Raw genomic sequence first — 22450 nt, 5'->3', positions numbered from 1 at the left:
TGAGACTGTGATAAAGATACGAATGTAGCAGAATCAATGGAGGCAGAGACATGTAATGAACACATCTCTGTCTGTCCTTTTCAATTCTCATCGCCCTCTGGGTAATGTCTGTGAGAAATGTGTGTGCGTGTGGGTGTTTGCCCTGAATGCCACTGTGGGTGTGTGTGTGTGTGGAGGGGGGGGGGGGGTGTGTGTCCTCTGTGTATGTCCTCTCTGTGTGTATGCCCGCCTGCGTGTGCTGGGCAAATTTAATATTCATGGTTGCGGGGGATTGGCTGCTGAGAAAGGAGCGGGTTGTCGGAGAGGAGCAGGTCTGTTTTAAGGCAGGCAGTGCTCTGCTCTCTCACTCCGTATAATCACAGGCGAGCCGGCAAGAGCAGCCCAGTATTCCAGTGTCTCAGTTGGAGCTCAGACACACACAAGTCCACATACACGCTCATAGAAACACACACACGGGAGATAAGAGAGAAGAAGCCAGCTAACGCCACAGCTGCCTCGGCTGCCACTGATGTTTTAGCCCAGATGGCGGGGAACTGTGAAGGGGAGCATGTGCTGACGGTAGGTCTGCTCTGCTCTGATAACATGAGTGTGTTTTTTTTGTGTGTGTGTGTGTCTTCTCCATCTCTGACATTGTCTTGCTGTACCGTAGAATAGTGGCCGTGGTTGCAGAATAGAATAGAGGGTGTTCTATAGGATGTATCTCAAAGGGGAAGAGAGAGGGCAATAATGTGGTAAAGGGGAGAGTCCCTGCATGTCTCTTAGAAAGGAAATGGTCATTCCCGCTCTTCACTAGCCGGAATGGGAGAAAGAGACAGGAACAAGATATGGCTGCATTAAAGAGAGACCAGGAGAGAGAGAGAAGGGAGGAGCGTGAGAGAGGAGCAGAGGAGGAAAATGTGGAAGTGGACTAGAATCAAAACATTACAGAGCATGCTCCTTTGATAAAAATTGATAGATTATGAATAGGATGTTTGTTTATCCATTGAATGGAAGTGGATGTCAGTCACACTGAGGGAAATAAGAAATGATAGGGTATTGAAATAGCCTAGATAAGAGGAGAATGACAGGGAAGGGAGAATATGTAGACACCTGTGGTTACTAGGTTGTACATACAAGGAGAGGAAAATGTGTTTTTAGAGAGGAGTGGAAATGGTTTCCATTTCTGTGTGGCCTATGCTTTAGCCTATTTATTGGGGGCGGGGGCATGCTATTTTCTGCTGCCTCTGGTATTGCGTTTGGCCTGTGTGTGACAGTGGAGATACAACTCAGGGGACTGGCGTGTCTATAGAGCTATGCAACTCCTCACTTATGTCACCTCCCCTGCCTGGAACGAGGCCCAGTAACGACATCCTGGAATAGAGGTAACCTGGCTGGGTCCGAAATCACTCCTACACTAAACCAGAGTCACCCACACCGATAACATTCACAGTGACAAGAACCAGGGTCGAATGCACAGTGAATTTAATTGAAAATGGAAGTCCCCATTTTAACAGATAGGCTATACAGTAACTGACCCTTCACACACACACACACACACACACACACACACACACACACACACACACACACACACACACACACACACACACACACACACACACAGTTGTGATGGCCATGGAATTTTGGATTACGGTAATTGGACAGCCAAATTAATTTTTGGGGGACTCACATTTTCTCATCTCCTTAGCTCATAACTGCATTTGCTGCCATGTGCTGCCATAGAAATAGAATGAATAGTCCCCATTCATGTCAATAATGACATAATGGGTGGACTGGCGGCCATTGCGGGTGTACCCATAGAAGCAAAGCAAGGAAGTGTGAGCAGGAAGTGTACCCATCAATATTTTCTGTGATTTGTTGATTAAACTCAACTGACATTACAAAAAATACGTTCCATTGCATGAGCCACATCAGTTAATATCATTTGAATTAACATTCTACATTACCATGGAAAGGGAAAGGGAAAGGGAAAGGGAAAGGGGAATACCTAGTCGATTGTACTGAATGCATTCAACTGAAATGTGTCTTACAAAAGTATTGGGCAATACTTCACTTGACACCCAGCATCATAACACGTTATGACACGGTCATAACCATGTCAAAATATATCATAACAGCTGACATAACTTGTCGTAGCACATATATTTAGAACTGTTGTGACGTACACTACATGCCTAAAAGTATGTGGACACCTGCTCATCGAACATCTCATTTCAATATCATGGTTGTGGAGGCTGTCTTTTTAGACTTCAGTGCAGCTTTTGACATTATTGATCATAGTCTACTGCTGGAAAAACGTATGTGTTATGTTTTAACACCCCCTGCTATAATGTGGATAAAGAGTTTCTTGTCTAACAGAACACAGAGGGCAGCTTATTAAATATAATCCAGTTAGAATCAGGAATAATTTGCAAATAAATTCATTAAAAATCCTACAATGTGATTTTCTGGATTTTTTTTCTCATTTTGTCTGTCATAGTTGAAGTGTACCTATAATGAAAATTACAGGCCTTTCTCATCTTTTTAAGTGGGAGAACTTGCACAATTGGTGGCTGACTAAATACTTTTTTGCCCCACTGTAAAGCACCCACAATCATCGCGGGATGAACGAGTGACGAATTTCCGGCCAAGGGTGGTCCATTTAAAAATCATTCCTTCCTCCCTCGCCCCTTTCCCTGCAAGTGTATACTCGTCAGGCGTCATGATACGTCATCAGAAGGGTGCACTTAATTTAAGGGCTGTGGAGATAGGGTGTCTTTTAAGTGTTTGGACCGCATCCTTTGGCTACATTGAATGTTTTTTCTTAGCTACTTCTCAGCTGACATATTCTTGCTTTGAGTATTCCTCTTTGATTTAGAAGAAACTGTTGCACAAATGTAGGTCTACACCATCACTAGTATTATCAGGCTGTATAGCTAGTTACGTTTGCTCTGACTCAGCACATGTATTAGCTAGTTAGCGATTTTTTTATTTAATACATTTTAGAATATGACTAAGGTAATAAAATGTGGAAAACGTAAAGAGCTCTGAATACTTTCCGAAGACACTGTATATAGTATATATTGCAATATTTTATGGCTGGTTATGACACCTACATAAGAGTGTCAAAACACACAAAACCTACCACACAAGGCAAAACATTCCATTACACCAGTGGTTCCCAAGCTTGTTAATGTACCACCAAGTATATTTTGTTCTGCCTGGAGTACCCCTGAAGTACCCCCTCATGTGAATTTTACCAGTAGGCCTATGGTCTCATGAGTCTTTTCAAGTACCCCCTGTGGATGGGCCAATTACCCCTTGTTGGGAACCACTGCATTACAACATAGCCTACATGTCAACAGGCTATGGTTATATCACTTTTTTTTATTCACCATATTAAATTATCATTGAAATTGCACACACATTGATGTTAAGCATGCAGCTACCCCAATGCTCTGTTGCAGATTTAGGAGCAGATTTTAGGAGCAGGCCAAGACACCCTCTTTTTGACTGATGACTGATATAAGGGCGTGCATGTGATAGGCCTATCTGGCTTGTATGATTATGATGGTCATACACTTTATGACACTGTCAAGAAGCATTATTGTCTTAGTCCAATTACAGTGACACGGGATGGTCATAATGCTTCAGGACCGTGTCCTAAAGTTATTTAAAATATGATAATAAAAAAAAACATGACTGTAAAAACAACAAAAAAGGATTTAAGAAAGCAACTTTAAAACTAGAGCAAACTTCTTGGCAGGGAAAAAACGAATTTCAATAAATTTGGGTTTTGACACTCTTATGTAGGTGTCATAACTAGCCATAAAATAATGCAATATATGTCACAAAAGTGTAAATATTTGGTTCATGACAGTGTTATGACAGGTTATGTCAGGTGTTATAACATATTATGCCATGGTTATGACGTGTCAGAATGTGTTATGACACTGGGTGTCAAGTAAAGTGTTACCAAGTATTGTGTCACAATACCAGAGGGCCAATGTGAGTGTACCTATGAGTTTACCAGTCAAATTGCCAGGGTTAGAGGTTCCAAGCCAGGTCTATTCATTCTATTTACCAGTCAAATTGCCAGGGATAGAGGTTCCAAGCCAGGTCAATTCATTCTATTTACCAGTCAAATTGCCAGGGTTAGAGGTTCCAAGCCAGGTCTATTCATTCTATTTACCAGTCAAATTGCCAGGGTTAGAGGTTCCAAGCCAGGTCTATTCATTCTATTTACCAGTCAAATTGCCAGGGTTAAAGGTTCCAAGCCAGGTCAATTCATTCTATTTACCAGTCAAATTGCCAGGGTTAGAGGTTCCAAGCCAGGTCTATACATTCTATTTACCAGTCAAATTGCCAGGGTTAAAGGTTCCAAGCCAGGTCTATTCATTCTATTTACCAGTCAAATTGCCAGGGTTAAAGGTTCCAAGCCAGGTCTATTCATTCTATTTACCAGTCAAATTGCCAGGGTTAGAGGTTCCAAGCCAGGTCTATTCATTCTATTTACCAGTCAAATTGCCAGGGTTGAAGGTTCCAAGCCAGGTCTATTCATTCTATTTCGGTGTGTGCTGCTGCTGCATTGTGGGGGGCATTGCCTAGGCAACCAAAGTGTCCTTTGCTAGTTTCTTGTTTCAGCAAGGAGCAACAAAGCATCATCACGTTGTTAAGAGCATGTTACCGTAGAAACCGACTCAACTGCACAAATGCCCCCCCTTGCCCGTCTTTAGTTTTCATGGCAGTCTTCATCCGTAACCGTCAGTTACACGGTTATACTGTAATACGCGCTGCTGTTGACATTGACAGCTTTAGATCCCATGCTTCTTGTGTGTCATTGCCTTGAGAACATACACATCATAGAGTATTCGAATATCAAGTCATGCTGTTTTTAAACTGCAGGACGTCCCTAGTCCCCCAAAAATCATATTTGTCTACAGTTCTCTACGGGGATCCAGTCTTTTGGGTTCAATAGATAGGTCTATCACCTTTTATGCTTGGCTGGTGAACTCTAGAGTGATCCTTGATGTCTGTGAGAGGTTTTGCATGATATTATGTAAACTATGGTGTGATCTTGGAAGGTGTCAGAAGCAGAGGGGGCTGGGTGCGCTTAGGGCACATGGGTTAGCTATGGGGTAGAGGATGAGATGACTTTGTTATTGCTAGGGAGGTTGGCTGCCAGCTTCGCCCCCACCTCTTGTTACCCCCTGGCCTTGAATGAACAGGGTTGGGAACGGCTTATCCCGAATGAGGCTCTATGCATGCCCCCCATTCTGCTGCTCTCTCACACTCCAGGTGACGTTATGGTCCCTGGGTCGTGAGCCCCCCCATTTATAGTCCCCCTCATCTCTCTCTCTTTTAGGGACAGTCAGACCTTGCTGTCACCCCCCCCCCCCCCCCCCCCCCCCCCCATCTGCAGCTGTGTTCTGTGGGTAACTGGGCATGACCAACCAGCTCCCATGGGGGTTATTTTGGACTGGAGTAGCCGCAGCAGCAGGTTGCATAATGTGTTTTGAAATTGTGATGAGCGGAATAAACCAGCTCTGATTCTGAACATGTGCTTAACTTACCCACACCATGGACTCAAGAAATGAAATGCATACCAAACACACGCTGCCTGACACACATACAATAAACAGCTTCACATGCATGCTAACAGATTTCCGCAGGCACTAGGCCTATTTTAAGAGGCTTTGAAGTGGTAATGAACCTGGAATAATCATCATTTCTCAGGTGTAAACATTGGCTTAGTATAGCCTTGGACTATTTGATGCCTTGTATCCATCACAATGAACAGTCAACAACAGTAGCAATGCAGTCCACTGAGCCAAGCCCAGCATCATCAGTCCAGCACTCCTAGCCCACTATCAAACCCCTTTCTTTATTTCTTGGCTCACCTCTCACCTTCTTGGCTCACCTCTCACCTTCTTGGCTCACCCCTGAGTGTGCAAAGCTGTCATCAAGGCAAAGGGTGGCTACGTTGAAGAATGTCAGATGTATTTTGATTTGTTTAACACTTTATTGGCTACTACATGATTCTATATGTGTTATTTCATAGTTTTGATGTCTTCACTCTTATTCTACAATGTAGGAACTAGTAAAAAATTATGAAAAACCGTGGAATGAGTAGGTGTGTCCAAACGTTTGACTGGTACTCTATGTAGTAGCTCATGAGATTGGAGGCTCAGTTCAAGAGGGGTTTGCATGGTTCAGTGAAGAGAGAGCAGTCGGAGCAAATGAGACTCCAATGCCAGAGAGATGTGCTCTGTGCATATCATGTTCCTATCCTCCCACTGTGTGTTTAACATCCTCACCTATCGAATCAGCTCTCTCTGCTGCTTAGCAGCAGTACTTATCTGTGTTTAGTGGAGGAGGATGTTTCAAATTTCTGACGGTATTTGACAATACCTGAATATACATTTTGTTTGAGCTGTTTATGACCCTACGGTGGCAACACTTAAATGATAAGTTATTTCAATGGGGGTTTCTCCATTCTGATTGTTTTATACTGTTCAATAAAACTTCAACCAAAAGTGTGTCTGATTTGAGATCATTTCCACACTGCCACGTAGGGCTGCACGATTTTATTCCAATTGCAATTTAGATAAAAACAGTTGGGTGAACTGTTGGAGTCATGGAAATAGAACGATTATTCAAATTCTATAGTTAGAAAGTAATATTGGGCCGGGGAGGCGTTTATAGAATCTCTTTGGAGGTGTTATTGTTACAGGGTAGGAACCAAAGTGTTGGTCAGTGTTTCCCAGAGGAGTGGGACCCTATGATCTTTGGCTACAGTTAATGTTTTCTTTTACTTCATGTAGCTAACATATTGATGCTTCGCCTATTCCTCTCTGATTTAGAAGATACTGTTGCACATTCAGGCCTACACCAGCACTGGTATCAGGCTGTTTAAGCTAGCTATGTTTGCTCTGAATTAGTACAATTATTAGCTAGCTAACTAGCGATTAGCATAAGTGGCTAACACAAGTTGCTAAGAAAATACAAAATAGCTGTTTGCAGACAGTAAGATACACAAACGAATAGTGTAATTATAGAACGCTTGTGGATTTATATTAAGAATCAAAGCTGAAAGCATTGTCATCAATATATTGTTACATCTGCTGCATTGACCATGCAAACCAAAGAGTGAACCAAAGAAAATACAGTAACTCACTGTGAACTATCGGTAAATTATCTCGTGGTCGAGCAACAACAAGTGCTCTCCTTGAGTGACAGGAGGCAGGGATTGGTGAGAGAGAAGGAGAGGGATGACCCAAGTAGTGGAGTAAACTATTAAAAACGGATTGGCGTATCACATTTAACAAACCAAATATCGAAATATATCAAATCAAATGTTATTGGTCACATACATGTGATTAGCATATGTTATTGCAGGTGTAGCGAAAAGCTACCTTCTAGCTCCGACAGTGCAGTAATATCTAACAAATTACACAACTTATACCCAATACACAAATCTAAGTAGGAATGAATTAAGACTATATACATATATGGAACGAGCGTCCATATATGATGTTGATGTTCTTGATGATCTTTTTGGCCTTCCTGTGACATCAGGTGCTGTAGGTGTCCTGGAGGTCAGGTAGTTTGCCCTGAACGATAGCTAAGAGGTCGGTGAGAGTGGAAAGGCAGTTTACCAGTTAACTTACAACAGCACGTCCCCTGAACGATAACTAAGAGGTAGGTGAGAAGGGAGAGGCAGTTTACCAGTTAACTTACAACAGCACGTCCCCTGAACGATAACTAAGAGGTAGGTGAGAAGGGAGAGGCAGTTTACCAGTTAACTTACAACAGCCCATTCCCTGAACGATAGCTAAGAGGAAGGTGAGACGGTGATGAAGCATACTTCATGAGCTGTAACCGTAAAACAACTGATATTTGGAAAGTTTGAGGTGAGGGAGAAAGTGTGGTGGAACAAGTTTTGTTAACATTATTAAGTAACGTTATCTTACTAGTTGGATCGATTTCTCCGTTAGATAGCCAGAGAAATGTTTAGCAACATTTGCCAACTTAACTGATAAAATATTTGAATTCATGATGTGAAAATTTGCTGGCTAATAATGTCAGACAGCTAACATTAAGTACTTAACGTTACAATATCAGATGAGCTAACGTTAGTAACCAAAACAATTCGCTAACTGGTATACGACTCCTTGCCGTTCCTCAAGTTATAACGTGTTAGTTGCTTACTGGACCCTGGCAATCTGTGTGAAATGTTAGCTAGCTAACGAACTAACTGCTATCTGCGAACTAATGTTTTCCCTTTACAGTATGTGGTTAATTTTCAGAATAAGAGAATTAGGTGAAAATGAGACTTGCTTGTTAAACAAGTGTAGTTGGAGCTGGGCCTGGTTTAAGCTGGAAGCCACTATAAAGGTGAAAGAAACACCACACACTTTCCCTCTTTCTCACTTTTTCAATACAGTTGATAAAAAGGGTTATGCCAGGTGTACTCTGCCTGAAAAAGATCAGTTATGCCAACAAAGGGTATCATGCTCTACTGGCACATTGTAGAACCGTTGTCCATAGGCACATGTACAGTGTAATAATGTGTAGCCCAAAGATATTGCTTTTGTTGTGTTGAACGTGACAGTAACACGTGTGAGTGAGGGGGGGGGGGGGTTTATTTAATTTTCTACTCAGTGAACTATTTTTGCATACACATAGCCTTGTGCACTTGATCGATGTCTACTATAGTGGCCACTATAATACGGTAAAAATAGAATGTCTGTTAGTTTCAATCTATTTCTACTTTAAGATGTTTTTTCCCCCAGGTGCAATATTTAGATGTGTGGTAAAAAGTATTCTATTATAATATCATAAAGGCTGTCATGGCTAACTGCAATATTAGTGTATTGTTTTTTTCTCAAGACTTGAGTGTCATTTGCAGTAAAGTATAGGCAACAGATAACATTGGATTTCTTTCTTTACATTTTTTTGCTATGAGCTAGGTTCACATTAACCACTTTTTATTTTACACAGCGACTGATCATGTAGATCATATTCTTTGTTTAATTAGTTAAAACCTGAATTTCCCCCTAGCAGAAATTGTGTCACCTTTTTGGGCCCTCACCAGTTTGTATCCCTGCTGTAGGCTGTCTCATTATCGTTGGCAATCAAGCCTACTACTGTTGTGTCGTCTGCAAACTTGATGATTGAGCTGGAGGCTTGCTTGGTCATGCAGTCATGGGTGAACAGGGAGTACAGGAAGGGGCTGTGCATGCACCATTGTGGGGCCCCAGTGTTGAGGATCAGCGGAGTGGAGGTGATGTTTCCTATCTTCACCACCTGAGGGCGGCCTGTCAGGAAGTCCTGGACCCAGTTGCACAGGGCGAGGTTCAGACCCATGGCCTCCAGCTTAATGATGAGCTTGGAGGGTACTATGGTGTTGAATGCTGAGCTGTAGTCAATAAACAGCCTTCTTATAGATGGCGATTGCATCGTCTGTGGATCTACTGTGGCGGTAAGCGAATTGAAGTGGGTCTAGGGTGGCAGGTAAGGTAGAGGTGATATGATCCTAGAAGGTAAAGTAAAAACCCAAACCAATCCTTGCATCAATACCGGTATTAGGGTAAAATACGGTATATCTGGACAGCACTCCTGGTTTTACAGAAATAAAAGCCAAAACACTAGAGAATTGCACTAGCAGTCTCTCTCCATGCTGCTTACCTCACAAGACCTAGCCCGCCCCCTGTCACTCAAGGAGCACATTTGTTGTTCCTTGACCACGAGACACTTTCGTTCAGTCTGCATGGTCAATGTAGCACATGCAACAATGTTGATAACAACAATGCTGTTTCCACTTTACGTCTTAATATAAATCCACAAGCATTCTATAATAACACTTAGTTTGTTTCCTACATCTGCAAATCAAATCAACATTAGCAAACAGCTAGTTTGTCTTTTCTTAGCAAGTTGTTACTAAATCGTATTAGCCACTAATGCTAATCGCTACTTAGCTGGCTAAGTGTACTGAGTCAGCTATGTAGGTCCCCTAGAAAATACTGACCAACACTTTGGTTCCTACCCTGTAACAATAACCCTGGCATTATAATAATAATAATATTTTAATAGTTATTCTATTTCCATGATTCCAACAGTTTACCCAAGTGTTTTGATCTAAATCAAATCGCAATGCACCATAAAAATAATGCCTAGTTTTTCTGCCAATATCGTGCACCCATACATGGCAGTGTGGAAATGATCTCAAATGAATGCAGAAACTGCAGAAATGGATGAAAATGCAGAAAAAGATTTATGGTTGAAGTTTATTTGAACAGTATAAACCAATAAAAATTGAGAAAACCCAAATCACTTACAATGTATGTGTTGCCACCCTAGGTTCATGCCCCTACTCATAAGTCAATGTATTATTCCAAAACATAAAATAACATCAGAAATTAGATAAATACTGTGATATGATATTTTGGCCATATAGGAGGCACAGGCAGGTCAAAAATAGTCTCCTCTCCCAGTCACAATACCTCATGTGGGGCTGAAATAGACACTGTGGTGGGTGCTGGAGAGTTGAGAGACCTCTCTGTCATCGTCAGGGGGCCATAGGAAACAGTGGGAAATATTGTGAGGAAGCAGAGTGATGATCTCTTCTTACATTTGGTTGGATTCTGGTCACATATCAAGTGTAATTAGTAGACTAGGCCTATTGTGTGTTTCTGCCCTGCTTGTCAGGGCTGAGTGTCTGTCACTAATAAAAAACACAGTGTTTTTTTCTCTTCCTGTCTGACTGCACTGCCAGCCAGGCAGAACCTCCCCTGTTCCTCTGCACTGCCTGCCAGCCAGAATCTCCCATGTTTCACTGCATTGCCTGCCAGGCAGAACCTCCCCTGTTCCACTGCACTGCCAGCCAGGCAGAACCTCCCTTGTTTAAAGCAAATTCATGGTCAATCTCGAAAGTGTACTGTCCGTACATCATTTACTGCGATGCGGCCTCTGCAGAAGTGAGCACATTCATACTTGCGCTTCGCAGAGCTGTTGTGAAGGAAGTTGTCAAGGAAGTGAGTTTGTGTGTTTATACAGGATGTGCACCCCTACCTACCCAATCATGTGAATGCAGAGCTATAGGGAGCCCTCCGCATTGTTAAAACATTTGGGATGCACACGGCGATGCCTTGATTTGAGACTTGATTTGGTCTCCGCAAGCCTCCAGAGGCTTTGCAATTGCGTCACAACATCCGTACGGAGCCTCCGGACCTCATTGCCTGATCAAGCATAAATCGGCTTTTACATGCACTGCCAGCCAGGCAGAACCTCCCCTGTTCTACTGCACTGCCAGCCAGCCAGCCAGGCAGAACCTCCCCTGTTTCACTGGACTGCCAGCCAGCCAGGCAGAACCTCCCCTGTTTCACTGGACTTCAAGCCCACCAGCCAAACATAACCTTCTGTTCCACTGCAATGCCAGGCAGGCAGAACCTCCCCTGTTCCACTCGACTGTCAGCAAGCTAGGCCATACAGAGTGCAGCTTGCATTATTGAAGCCCCAAAATTATTGGTGTAACTCCCACAGTTCAAAGTCAGATGCTGAGCACTGCTGATTGTGCTGGTTAAACGGTAGACTCAGCAATGCATGAAGTAAACGGAAATATCTTGTCGAATTCAGCAACAACCAAGACCGTTGGAGCATGAGGCTAACTCCACTGTTTTGGTTCTATAGCTATCATGTTGTAGCTGGGTGAAGCGCACCCTTGCACATGCGCAGATACTGTGTGAGAGCAGTGTTGCATCGTGCTCATCTGAATATCTGCGCTGCTGCTCATACCAACATCACTGAGTCAGTTTAATATTATATTATTTTAAAGCCCATCTAGTTACTGATGCGTGCAACTCCCACAGTTCAAAGTCAGTTGCTGAGCTTTGCTGATAGTGCCGGTTAATATTATATTATTTCAAAGTCCATCTAAGGACTGATGCTGCAAATTTGGGCAAGCTTTAAAGGACCGTTTAAAAAAAATATGTTTTACCAAATCTCTATTTTTGATGAAAGCACGCATTTGCCTGTGCACTAAGAAGTATTGCTCAAATCCAACAAAACAGAATATAAAATACTGAAATTACACTATTTCACGTGTACAACATCGGCATCACTATATTATAGTTTTGCATTTTTTAAAACGACGTTCATTAGTGTTTTTGGAGCTTTGTCCATGTTTTCTGCACGCCCACATTCTGCCGAATGAGCCTGAGGAGGTCTATCGCTGGTCGGGTAAGTTTCTCAGAACCAAGTGAAATGACATAAAAAGTGTCTGTACACTTTTATAGCATGCCATCCTTTAAGCATGATGGTGCAATGCTCTGACTGTTGATAGGCCTAATTCAATGTATCAATGTTTGAAACTATAAACTTTTTTATTAAATTACCCCATTTCTGGGATGCCATTTTGCATCACAGCATCAGTACATTTATGATAAAAGAATACATCTACTTACTTACTGTAGCCAAACTGATTTATGTTACCTTATGCTAATACTGTTCCAGTACAGGTCCGTGAGGAATAATTAAAGCAGATATGTGACCCACCACCTGGATTCGGTCCTACTGTATGTACTGTAGCTAAATTTGAAGCTCAGAGCTAGAAAAAAAATCTCATACACTGCAGTTGTATGGTAGTGTACTAAACAACCAAAGGTTTCAAGACAAAAGACTGGGTTATACTACTTCTATCGACATGTCTGTATACAGTTGTTGCAGTGACATTATGAACATTCAATTGTCGTATGACATCAAACTTGTTCTTGTCGTTATGAAAAAGTATAAACACAAAATCAGTCTGGTGGTCCAAAATAGCATAACTGGTGTATTTTAACACCAATAAACCAATTTCTTTCAAAATGTATCTAGTAAACCAGGCAACTAAAAAGCAACTTTCTAAACAATGCTTTGGTTAGTTTTTAGCTTGTTAGCTAGCTAGCTAACGTTAAGTTAGCTGGCTAGCCAGTTCAAATAATGACCACATCATATAGCTGACAAAGTATTCATTATTACAGGAAAATAAACTCACAACAAGATACTTCTTTACAAGTTAATTACAGAAAATAGCTTGGTTGTGAGTGTGATTAAATAAAAGCAGGGCATTCTACCAGATAATTTTAGAATTTGGACACTGTATTGTTGGCCTAACGTTATATCCTAATTTGACTTTGGTGCATGTTTTGACTTTCATGTGTCATGTTGTTCTTCACATTACCGCCTCTGTTAAACACACAATATCAAATCAAATCTAAGTTTATTTTTCACATGCACAGGATAGAGAAGGTGTAAACGGTACAGTGAGCTGGTTACTTGCATAGTGGGGTCTTTTGTTTAAACATGTAGTTAGCTTAACTAGCTAAACAATGAACCATAATCCCAACTCATAACGTTACTATCCTGCATGAATCTACAGGTAGCTAAAGCTAACCGAACTAGGTTCAACGTTAGCTAGCTAGCTAACATTAGGCTATAACACGCAATGCAAATGGCTCTGAGATATGAATAATATTACTACACAGATCATACATGTAACATTAGCTAGCAAGCCAGCCAGCTAACGTTAGCTAGCTAACAGTACGCTTTAACTTACAATGAAAACAACTTTCTGACAAAATTTGAAATGTATAATATCTAAAAATGTAGCTAGCTAGACTCTCTTCCACGTATACATGGATGAACGCTTCTCCCACTCTGTCACGGATGCCATGGTTGCCCTTAGTTTGAAGATGTAATCCGGAGACAGGGGTTTTATACAACAGCTTTTTGTGTGTTCTCTTTTCGACTCCCTCCACATACTTGCAATCAAACACCTGAATTTTATCCTTCTCCTTAGCTATCATACTCTGCTTCCACCGAACATTTCACTGATTTCAAAACTCTACCCTCCAGAAGGTGGAGAGCATTAGCAACACATCTGCAGTTCTTTGTGATATCTTTCAAAAATATGCGTTAGAAAGGATTACCTACACATACTGAGCAACTCATGTTATAGACGGAAACGTGCTACATGGCAGACCAATCCAAACTCATCTCTCGGCATGTCCAGCCCATCCATTATCCCAGCCAATCGTGGCTAGTCGGAAGGTTCCTTCCTTTTTCCGTGGCTAAACCAACTATGCTCATAATTTAACAATTTTATTTGTATTTACAGAAGCCATACAAGTTTGTTATTAAGGCACATGAAAGTTCATATGTTCCTGAAGGCATTTCTGCCAAAAAACACATTCTGTAAGAAAAAAAAGGATTACGTTCAAATGCCTCTTCTGTGAACAAGTCACATATAGGCCTAACCCCCTAGTGTAGGGGTATTAAAATCTTACCCTATAAGTTCCGGAGCTTGCTGGTTTTCTGTTCTACCTGACAATGAATTAATGATACCCACCTGTTGTCACAGGTCTAAATCAGTCCCTGAATAGAGGGGATTTTCTTTTTTAAGCAGTAGAACTGGCTTTGAGGTCCAGATTTGGATTTGAGGGCCCTAGTGTACCTCACAACAAAGATCTCATGGAACACGCCTGTGATAAAGTACCATTACCTTTCCTTCAGAGGATGGAAAAATAGGAATCTCAAGCCTCGTATGACCATCCTGATCTCACGAGCGTACGGTATTCTGTTTTGCTGCACGGATTCTGTTAAATGAAGCAAAACAAGAGTGCAGTGGTCAGGATGGTGGATCAGGCTAACATTTCCTAGCCCAGGTGCAGGAATACTGTCAAATAGGCCTAATCCCGAAGACAATACATAATAATAGACTGTTATTCCTGAATCCTGAAATCAAATCAAGCACAAATGCTGTGTGTCAAAGCAGCTTGTTCTCTGCAAAGGCACCAAAAGCTGTTGTTCCTGTTGTTCTTTGAATATCAGACAAACATCCATCTTGTTGGTAATTTCGGTAGTACCTATACTAATGGCTGAAGGTGCTGTGATACCAGTCTGGTGGTCTTATAAAGTCGTTTTTATAAGCCTCTGGCTCAGTCGCGGTTTCAACTGTCAGTTTATTAGTCCATTAAAGGCCTAAAATCTCTTTCCATCTCTCTTAGGGTCTGGACGAGGAGGCCATCATTGACCTCGGGAAGACCAGCTCCACCACCAACACCAACTATGAGACGGAAGACCTGGAGAGTAAGTCTAGTCTAGACTTCTTCCCTGGTCCATACAGCCCTACCAACTTACTGTACCTATATGTATGTCTATGCCTGTGTGTTAATTCCTGTGTGCAATGTGTTGGAGAAATGGTGTGCTAGTTGAATTGGCTCAATTCAGTCAATTGAATTGAAATTGAACTCAACCCTGGTTCCAGTCAGCCTCTGTGAATGTACCAGTTTGTGTATCTGCCTTTATTACTGTTGTGTCTAGATGCCCGTTTTTCTGTCTCTGTGTGGATGATTTCTGTCCACATTATAGGCCTAGATACGTGCTGTGAATAGAAAGAACAGGTGTTGCTGGTTTTGTTTCTCAGGGGGCCTTGGCAGATTAAAGCCAGCCCCAGCCTGGCTCTCCTCACCTGGGTGTGGGGTATGTTCATTAGCCAGACAAACATGAGCCCACTGACATATGGCAAATGTAATTGAGCTTAACTGTTGTGTACGCCTTTATTCAAGTCCAGCTGGTCGTATCACATGAAAGTACTGTACATATGACACGGTGGTGTCTGACACAGTGGTGTCTCCTTACAACCCAAACATTCTCTGCCTATCTGACTATGATTAGCCGCAAATCTGGCCTCTGATTATCTGGCCCGTCTAGGTAACAAAGTTAGCATTTTCTCTCTGAGCTGTACATTCCAGGGGATTTCAAACACGACCTGTGATTATCTCTAATGGGTACTGAGAACGCCTACCAATCACCTGCCTAGTTCCCCAAGCAGAAATAGGCTGCATGTTTCATTGGAGCTTGCAGTGAAGTACATGGTATGGTTGACTAAGAGAGTACTAAATGGTCAGTAGACTGTCTATGGTCATACAAAACAGTATGATGAGTAACTTTTTATTAGACATCAATGTGTATGTCATGAAATGAATGACTACTTTCAATTTATGTAGGAAGATCGAAATAAACAAACTGAGATGCAAGGTTTTTCCAGGAAGCAGACGATATTTGAGTTATAATTAATTTAGAAACAGAGCTGGCAGCGAGCCAGTTGTTATTGAAACCAATCCTCTGTGGTCCTTCTCCTGGGAACGAGGCAGAGACAGGAGAGTGTTTTAAAGGAAGTGTCATTGCACAGCTAGCAAAAAACATCATTACCACATGTACTGTACATGTTCTCTTTCTCTCTCTCTCTAGTTTGCCATTCTCTCTCTCTCTCTATCCATTATCCCTCTCATTTCCCCTGTTTTGTTTCTGGTATTTTTGTCTCTCTTCATTCCACTCAAACACTATATCCCTCTCTCTATTGCCTTTCTCTTTTTCTTTGTATATCCATCTGTTAGGCTCATGTCTTTCTCTTATCTTTTCCTTTTCCTTCTCCCCTTCTTATGTATTTTTTTCATCAGCTCTCCCAGAGTATCTCTCAAATCAAAGTAGAATGACTCATCCTCCCAAAACATCTATTGGCACAAGAAAACTAGGACATTTGCATTTCATAGCAAGAATCCAACAAACAGTGAAAATAAACAAATATGAAAAAAGTGATAGTATTTTTTCCTGTCTAAGTAGGTTATTCACAGGAAATGGAGACTGGTAATCTGTAAATCTCTCTGGTTTGGTGTGGTGTGTCTCAGGCCACAGGGCGGTCTATGTCGGGGTCCATGTGCCGCTGGGCCGGGAGAACAAACGCAGGCACCATGGCAGAGGCCACAAACACCACCGCAAGAGGAGGGAGCGGGAGGAGGACCGCGAGGAGGAGGACCCCACTTATGGTAACTAACTTCTACCTTAAAGTCCAGTTAAAAGCATCAGCTGACGGTTAGAAATGTTAGTAGAGGTGCTGACTAAAGGATTAGTAAACGTCAGACACTTTATAGGCTGACAGAAATTGCTGACAACAATTTAATAGGTTAACAATTTTCATCTATTAAATTGTTGGGAGCATACATAGAATGTGCGACTTTCTTTGTTTTTACCCAACAAACTTCTACCTTCCTTGATGCTCTTTATGCATCTCCTCATGCAATTGAATAAATGTGTGTTGGAACATATGGCTAAATAGACTTAAATCTATGTTGTTACCCTACATATAAGTAGTCTATCATGGGGTAATTTGGATAAAGAGTCAGGGCTTTTAGTGTCGTGCTAATGTACCGGTAGACATAATCATAATGTATTGGAATCGTGTCAATGCAAAAACTCCCACCACAAATTGCCCTTAAATATTTTCCCCCATGTGATTTGTAACAATTTACTTTATTTGTTGACATTTCTTAATTTTCACAAGCATCCCCCCTAAAAAATGACAACTAACATAATGCCCCTTTTACCCCCCCCCCCCTTCCTTCCCACACAGAACATCACTCTCCCCAACACATACACAGAACAACATGCTACATGCTACACCCCCCCCCCCCCCCCCCCCCCCCAGTATTGGCCTCAATTATGTACAAAATAACAAGACAGAGTGTCCTCAAAATCAAATAATAGCAGATGAATGAATCAACACAAATACAATATACACTCACTGGCCAGTTTATTACGTACACCCGTCTAGTACTGGGTCGGACCCACCTTTGCCTCCAAAACAGCCTGACACAAGGTGTCGGAAATGTTCCTTGCTTGGTATCAAGGGACTTAACGTGTGCCAGGAAAACCTTCCCCACACCAGTACACCACCGCCACCAGCCTGTACCATTGAGACCAGGCAGGATGGGTCCATGGACTCATGCTGTTTACGCTAAATCCTGACTCGGCCATCAGCATGACTCAACAGCATTCGTCGGACCAGGCAATGTTTTTCCACTCCTCAATTGTTTGTTGTTGGTGATTGTGTGCCCACTGCAGCCACGTTTTAGCTGATGGGAGTGGAATCCGGTGTGGTCCTCTGCTGGATTAGCCCATCCAGATCGACAAGATGTGTGTTCCGAGTTGAAGTGTTATTTTTATACAAAAGTGTTGAGAATGACACAAATATTAATTTCCACAAAGTTTGCTGCTTCAGTGTCTTTAGATATTTTTGTCAGATGTTACTATGGAATACTGAAGTATAATTACAAGCATTTCATAAGTGTCAAAGGCTTTTATTGACAATTACATGAAGTTGATGTAAAGAGTCAATATTTGCAGTGTTGACCCTTCTTTTTCAAGACCTCTGCAATCTGCCCTGACATGCTGTCAATTAACTTCTGGGCCACATCCTGACTGATGGCAGCCCATTCTTGCATAATCAATGCTTGGAGTTTGTCAGAATTTGTGGGTTTTTGTTTGTCCACCCGCCTCTTGAGGATTGACCACAAGTTCTCAATGGGATTAAGGTCTGGGGAGTTTCCTGGCCATGGACCCAAAGTATCGATGTTTCGTTCCCTGAGCCACTTAGTTATCACTTTTTTATTTATTTTTATGGCAAGGTGCTTCATCATGCTGGAAAAGGCATTGTTCGTCACCAAACTGTTCCTGGATGGTTGGGAGAAGTTGCTCTCAGAGGATGTGTTGGTACCATTCTTTATTCATGGCTGTGTTCTTAGTCAAAATTGTGAGTGAGCCCTTGGCTGAGATGCAACCCCACACATGAATGGTCTCAGGATGCTTTACTGTTGGCATGATGCAGGACTGATGGTGGCGCTCACCTTGTATTCTCCAGACAAGCCTTTTTCCGGATGCGCCAAACAATTGGAAAGGGGAAAAATGACTTTACCCCAGTCCTCAGCAGTCCAATCCCTGTACCTTTTGCAGAATATCAGTCTGTCCCTGATGTTTTTCCTGGAGAGTAGTTGCTTCTTTGCTGCCCTTCTTGACACCAGGCCATCCTCAAAGTCTTTGCCTCACTGTGCGTGCAGATGCACACACACCTGCCTGCTGCCATTCCTGAGCAAGCTCTGTACTGGTGGTGCCCCAATCACGCAGCTGAATCAACTTTAGGAGATGGCCCTGGCGCTTGCTGGACTTTCTTGGGCGCCCTGAAGCCTTCTTCACAACAATTGAACCGCTCTTCTTGAAGTTCTTGATGATCCGATAAATGATTGATTTAGGTGCAATCTTACTGGCAGCAATATCCTTGCCTGTGAAGCTCTTTTTGTGCAAAGCAATGATGACGGCATGTGTTTCCTTGCAGGTAAACATGGTTGACAGAGGATAAAAAACTGAAATATCATCTTTACAAGTATTCAGACCCTTTACTCAGCACTTTGCTTAAGCACCTTTGGCAGTGATTACAGCCTCGAATCTTGGGAGCGTTGCTGCACAGTTCAAGTCCGGGCTCTGGCTGAGCCACTCAAGGACATTGAGACTTCTGCCGAAGCCACTCCAGCGTAATCTTGGATGTGTGTTTAGGGTCATTGGAAGGTGAACCTTCGCCCCAGTCTGAGGTCCTTAACACTCTGGAGCAGGTTTTCATCAAGGATCTCGCTGTACTTTGCTCTATTCATCTTTCCCTCGATACTGACTCGTCTCCCAATCCCTGCTTCTGAACAACATCCCCACAGCATGATACTGCCAACCCCATTCATCCAGATGTGATTCTTGGCATTCAGGTCAAATAGTTCAATCTTGATTTCATCAGACCAGAAAATCTTGTTTCTCATGGTCTGAGAGGCCTGTAGGTGCCTTTTGGCAAACTCCAAGCAAGCTGTCATGTGCCTTTTACTGAGGAGTGGCTTCCATCTGGTCACTCTACCTTAAAGGCCTGATTTGGTGGAGTGCTGCAGATATGGTTGTCCTTCTGGAAGGTTCTTCCATTGCCACAGAGGAACTCTGGAGTTCTGTTGGAATGACCTTCGGGTTCTTGGTCACCTCCCTGACCAAGGCCTTTCTCCCCCCGATTGCTCAGTTTGGGCGGACAGCCAGCTCTAAGAAGAGTCTTGGTGGTTCCAAACTTCTTCCATTTAAGAATGATGGAGGCCATTGGGTTTTTGGTGGCGGCCATTGGGTTTTCAATGCTGCAGACATTTTTTGGTACCCAACAAAACCTGCCAAGAGAGGGCCGCCCACCAAAACTCACGGACCAGGCAAGGATGGCGTTAATCAGAGAGGCAACAAAGAGACCAAAGATAACCCTGAAGGAGCTGCAAAGCTCCACAGTGGAGATTATAGTATCTGTCCATAGGACTACTTTAAGCCTTACACTCCACAGAGCTGGGCTTTACAGAAGAGAGTCTAGAAAAAAAGCCATTGCTTCAAGAAAAAAATAAGCAGACATGTTTGGTGTTCGCCAAAAGGCAAGTGGGAGACTCCCCAAACAAATGGAAGAAGGTACTCTGGTTAGATGAGACTAAATTGAGCTTTTTGGCCATCAAGGAAAACGCTATGTCTGGTGCAAACCCAACACCTCTCATCACCCCAAGAGCACCAGCCCCACAGTGAAGCATGGTGGTGGCAGCATCGTTCTGTGAGTATGTTTTTCCATTGGCAGGGACTGGGAAACTGGTCATAATTTAAGGAATGATGGATGGGAAATTCTTGAGGGAAACCTGTTTCAGTCTTCCAGAGATTTGAGACTGGTGACGGAGGTTCACCTTCCAGCAGGACAATGACCCTAAGCATACTGCTAAAGCAACACTCAAGTGGTTTAAGGGGAAACATTTAAATGTCTTGGAATGGCGTTGTCAAAGCCCAGACCTCAATCCAATTGAGAATCTGTGGCATGACTTAAAGATTGCTGTACACCAGCGGAACCCATCCAACTTGAAGGAGCTGGAGCAGATTTGCCTTGAAGAATGGGCAAAAATACCAGTGGCTAGATGGGCCAAGCTTATGGAGACATACCTCAAGAGACGTGAAACTGTAATGGCTGCAAAAGGTGGCTCTACAAAGTATTGACCTTTTGGGAGTGAATAGTAATGCACGCTCAAGTTCTCTGTTCTTTTGTATTTTTTCTTGTTTGTTTCACAATAAAACATATTTTGTATCTTCAAAAAGTGGTAGGCATGTTGTGTAAATAAGATGATACAAACACCCCCAAAAATCTATTTTAATTCCAGGTTACAAATGATCAAAATAGGAAAAATGCCACAAGCCACTGTACTGGACAGGTGTGTACCTTTCCAAATCATGTCCAATCAATTGCATTTACTACAGGTGGACTCTAATCAAGTTGTAGAAACATCTCAAGGATGATCAATGGAAACGCACCTGAGCTCAATTTCAAGTGTCAGTGCAAAGGGTCTGAATACGCATGTAAATAAGGTATTTCAGTTTTTTATTTTTAATACATTTGCAAACATTTCAAAAAAAAACTTTTCACTTTGTCATTATCGGGTATTGTTTGTAGATTGATTAGATGTATTAATTTAATCCATTTCAGAGTCTGGCTGTAACATAACAAGAAGTGGTAGAATTCAGAGTCTGAATTTTTTACGAATGCCCTGTAGACTACATAACCAAAAATATGTGGACACCTGCTCGTCGAACATCTCATTCCAAAATCATAGGCTTAGTATCAATGTGTTCCCCCCTTTGCTGCTATAACAGCCTCCACTCTTTTGGGAAAGCTTCCCACTAGTTGGGACATTGCTGCAGGGAATGTCTTCCATTTAGCCACAAGAGCATTAGGGAGGTCGGGCACTGATGCCGGGTGAATAGGCCTGGCTTGCAGTCTGCGTTCCAACTCATCCTTAAGGTGTTCGATGGGGTTGAGGTCAGGGGTCTGGGCAGGCCAGGTAAGTTTTTCCACACCGATCTCTGCAAACCATTTCTGTATGTACCTCGCTTTATGCTGAGGAAAGGGCCTTTCACAAACTGTTGCAACAAAGTTGGAAGCACATAATTGTCTACAATGTTAATTTATGTAGCGTTAAGATTTCCCTTCACTGGAACTAAGGGAACTAGACCTAACCATGAAAAACAGCCACAGTCTATTTTTCCGACTACTCCATACTTTACAGTTGGTACTATGCATTCAGGCAGGTAGCGTTCTCCTGGCATCTGCCAAACCCAGATTTGTCCGTCAGAATGCCAGCTGGTGAAGCTTGTTTCATCACTCCAAAGAACGTGTTTTCATTGCTCCAGCTTCAAATGGCGGTGGGCTTTACACCACTTGGCATTGCACATGGGGATCCTAGGCTTGTGTGAGACTGCTCGGCCATGAAAACTGATTTCATGAAGCTCCGAACGAAGTTCTTGTGCTGACGTTGCTTCCAGAGGCAGTTTGGCTACGAGGACAGACGATTTTTACGCACTGCGCACTTCAGCAGTCGCCGGTCCTATTCTGTGACCTTGTGTGGCCTACCACTACGCGGCTGAGTCGTTGTTGTTCCTAGATGTTTCCACTTCACAATAACAGCACATACAGTTGAACAGGGCAGCTCTAACAGGGCAGAAATTTGATGAACTGACTTGTTGGAAAGGTGGCACCCTATGACCGTGCCACATTGAAAGT

At 42.5% G+C, this 22450-nt stretch overlaps 1 protein-coding gene across 7 annotated transcripts in view; it reads left to right on the top strand.

The window, feature by feature from the left end:
• The first annotated feature begins 321 nt into the window (after positions 1–321).
• Positions 322–22450, top strand: part of LOC110496030 (sodium bicarbonate cotransporter 3) — a 52232-nt gene continuing 30103 nt past the window's right edge. For 2 of the 7 annotated variants that reach the window (XM_036952516.1, XM_021571657.2), the window contains exons 1-3: positions 324–558; positions 15027–15108; positions 16710–16847. In XM_036952516.1, the coding sequence (XP_036808411.1) occupies positions 523–558; positions 15027–15108; positions 16710–16847 (256 nt within the window). In that variant the 5' untranslated portion in view covers positions 324–522. Of the gene's footprint in view, positions 559–11969; positions 12220–15026; positions 15109–16709; positions 16848–22450 lie in introns of those variants that run through there. The other 5 variants (XM_021571658.2, XM_021571659.2, XM_036952518.1 and 2 more) reach the window with 4 other exon arrangements.

Source organism: Oncorhynchus mykiss, chromosome 18 (genome assembly GCF_013265735.2).
Source record: "Oncorhynchus mykiss isolate Arlee chromosome 18, USDA_OmykA_1.1, whole genome shotgun sequence".
NCBI lineage: Eukaryota > Metazoa > Chordata > Actinopteri > Salmoniformes > Salmonidae > Oncorhynchus > Oncorhynchus mykiss.
The sequence above is the reverse complement of the archived record's forward strand: the minus strand, read 5'-3'. Positions and strand labels throughout refer to the sequence as shown.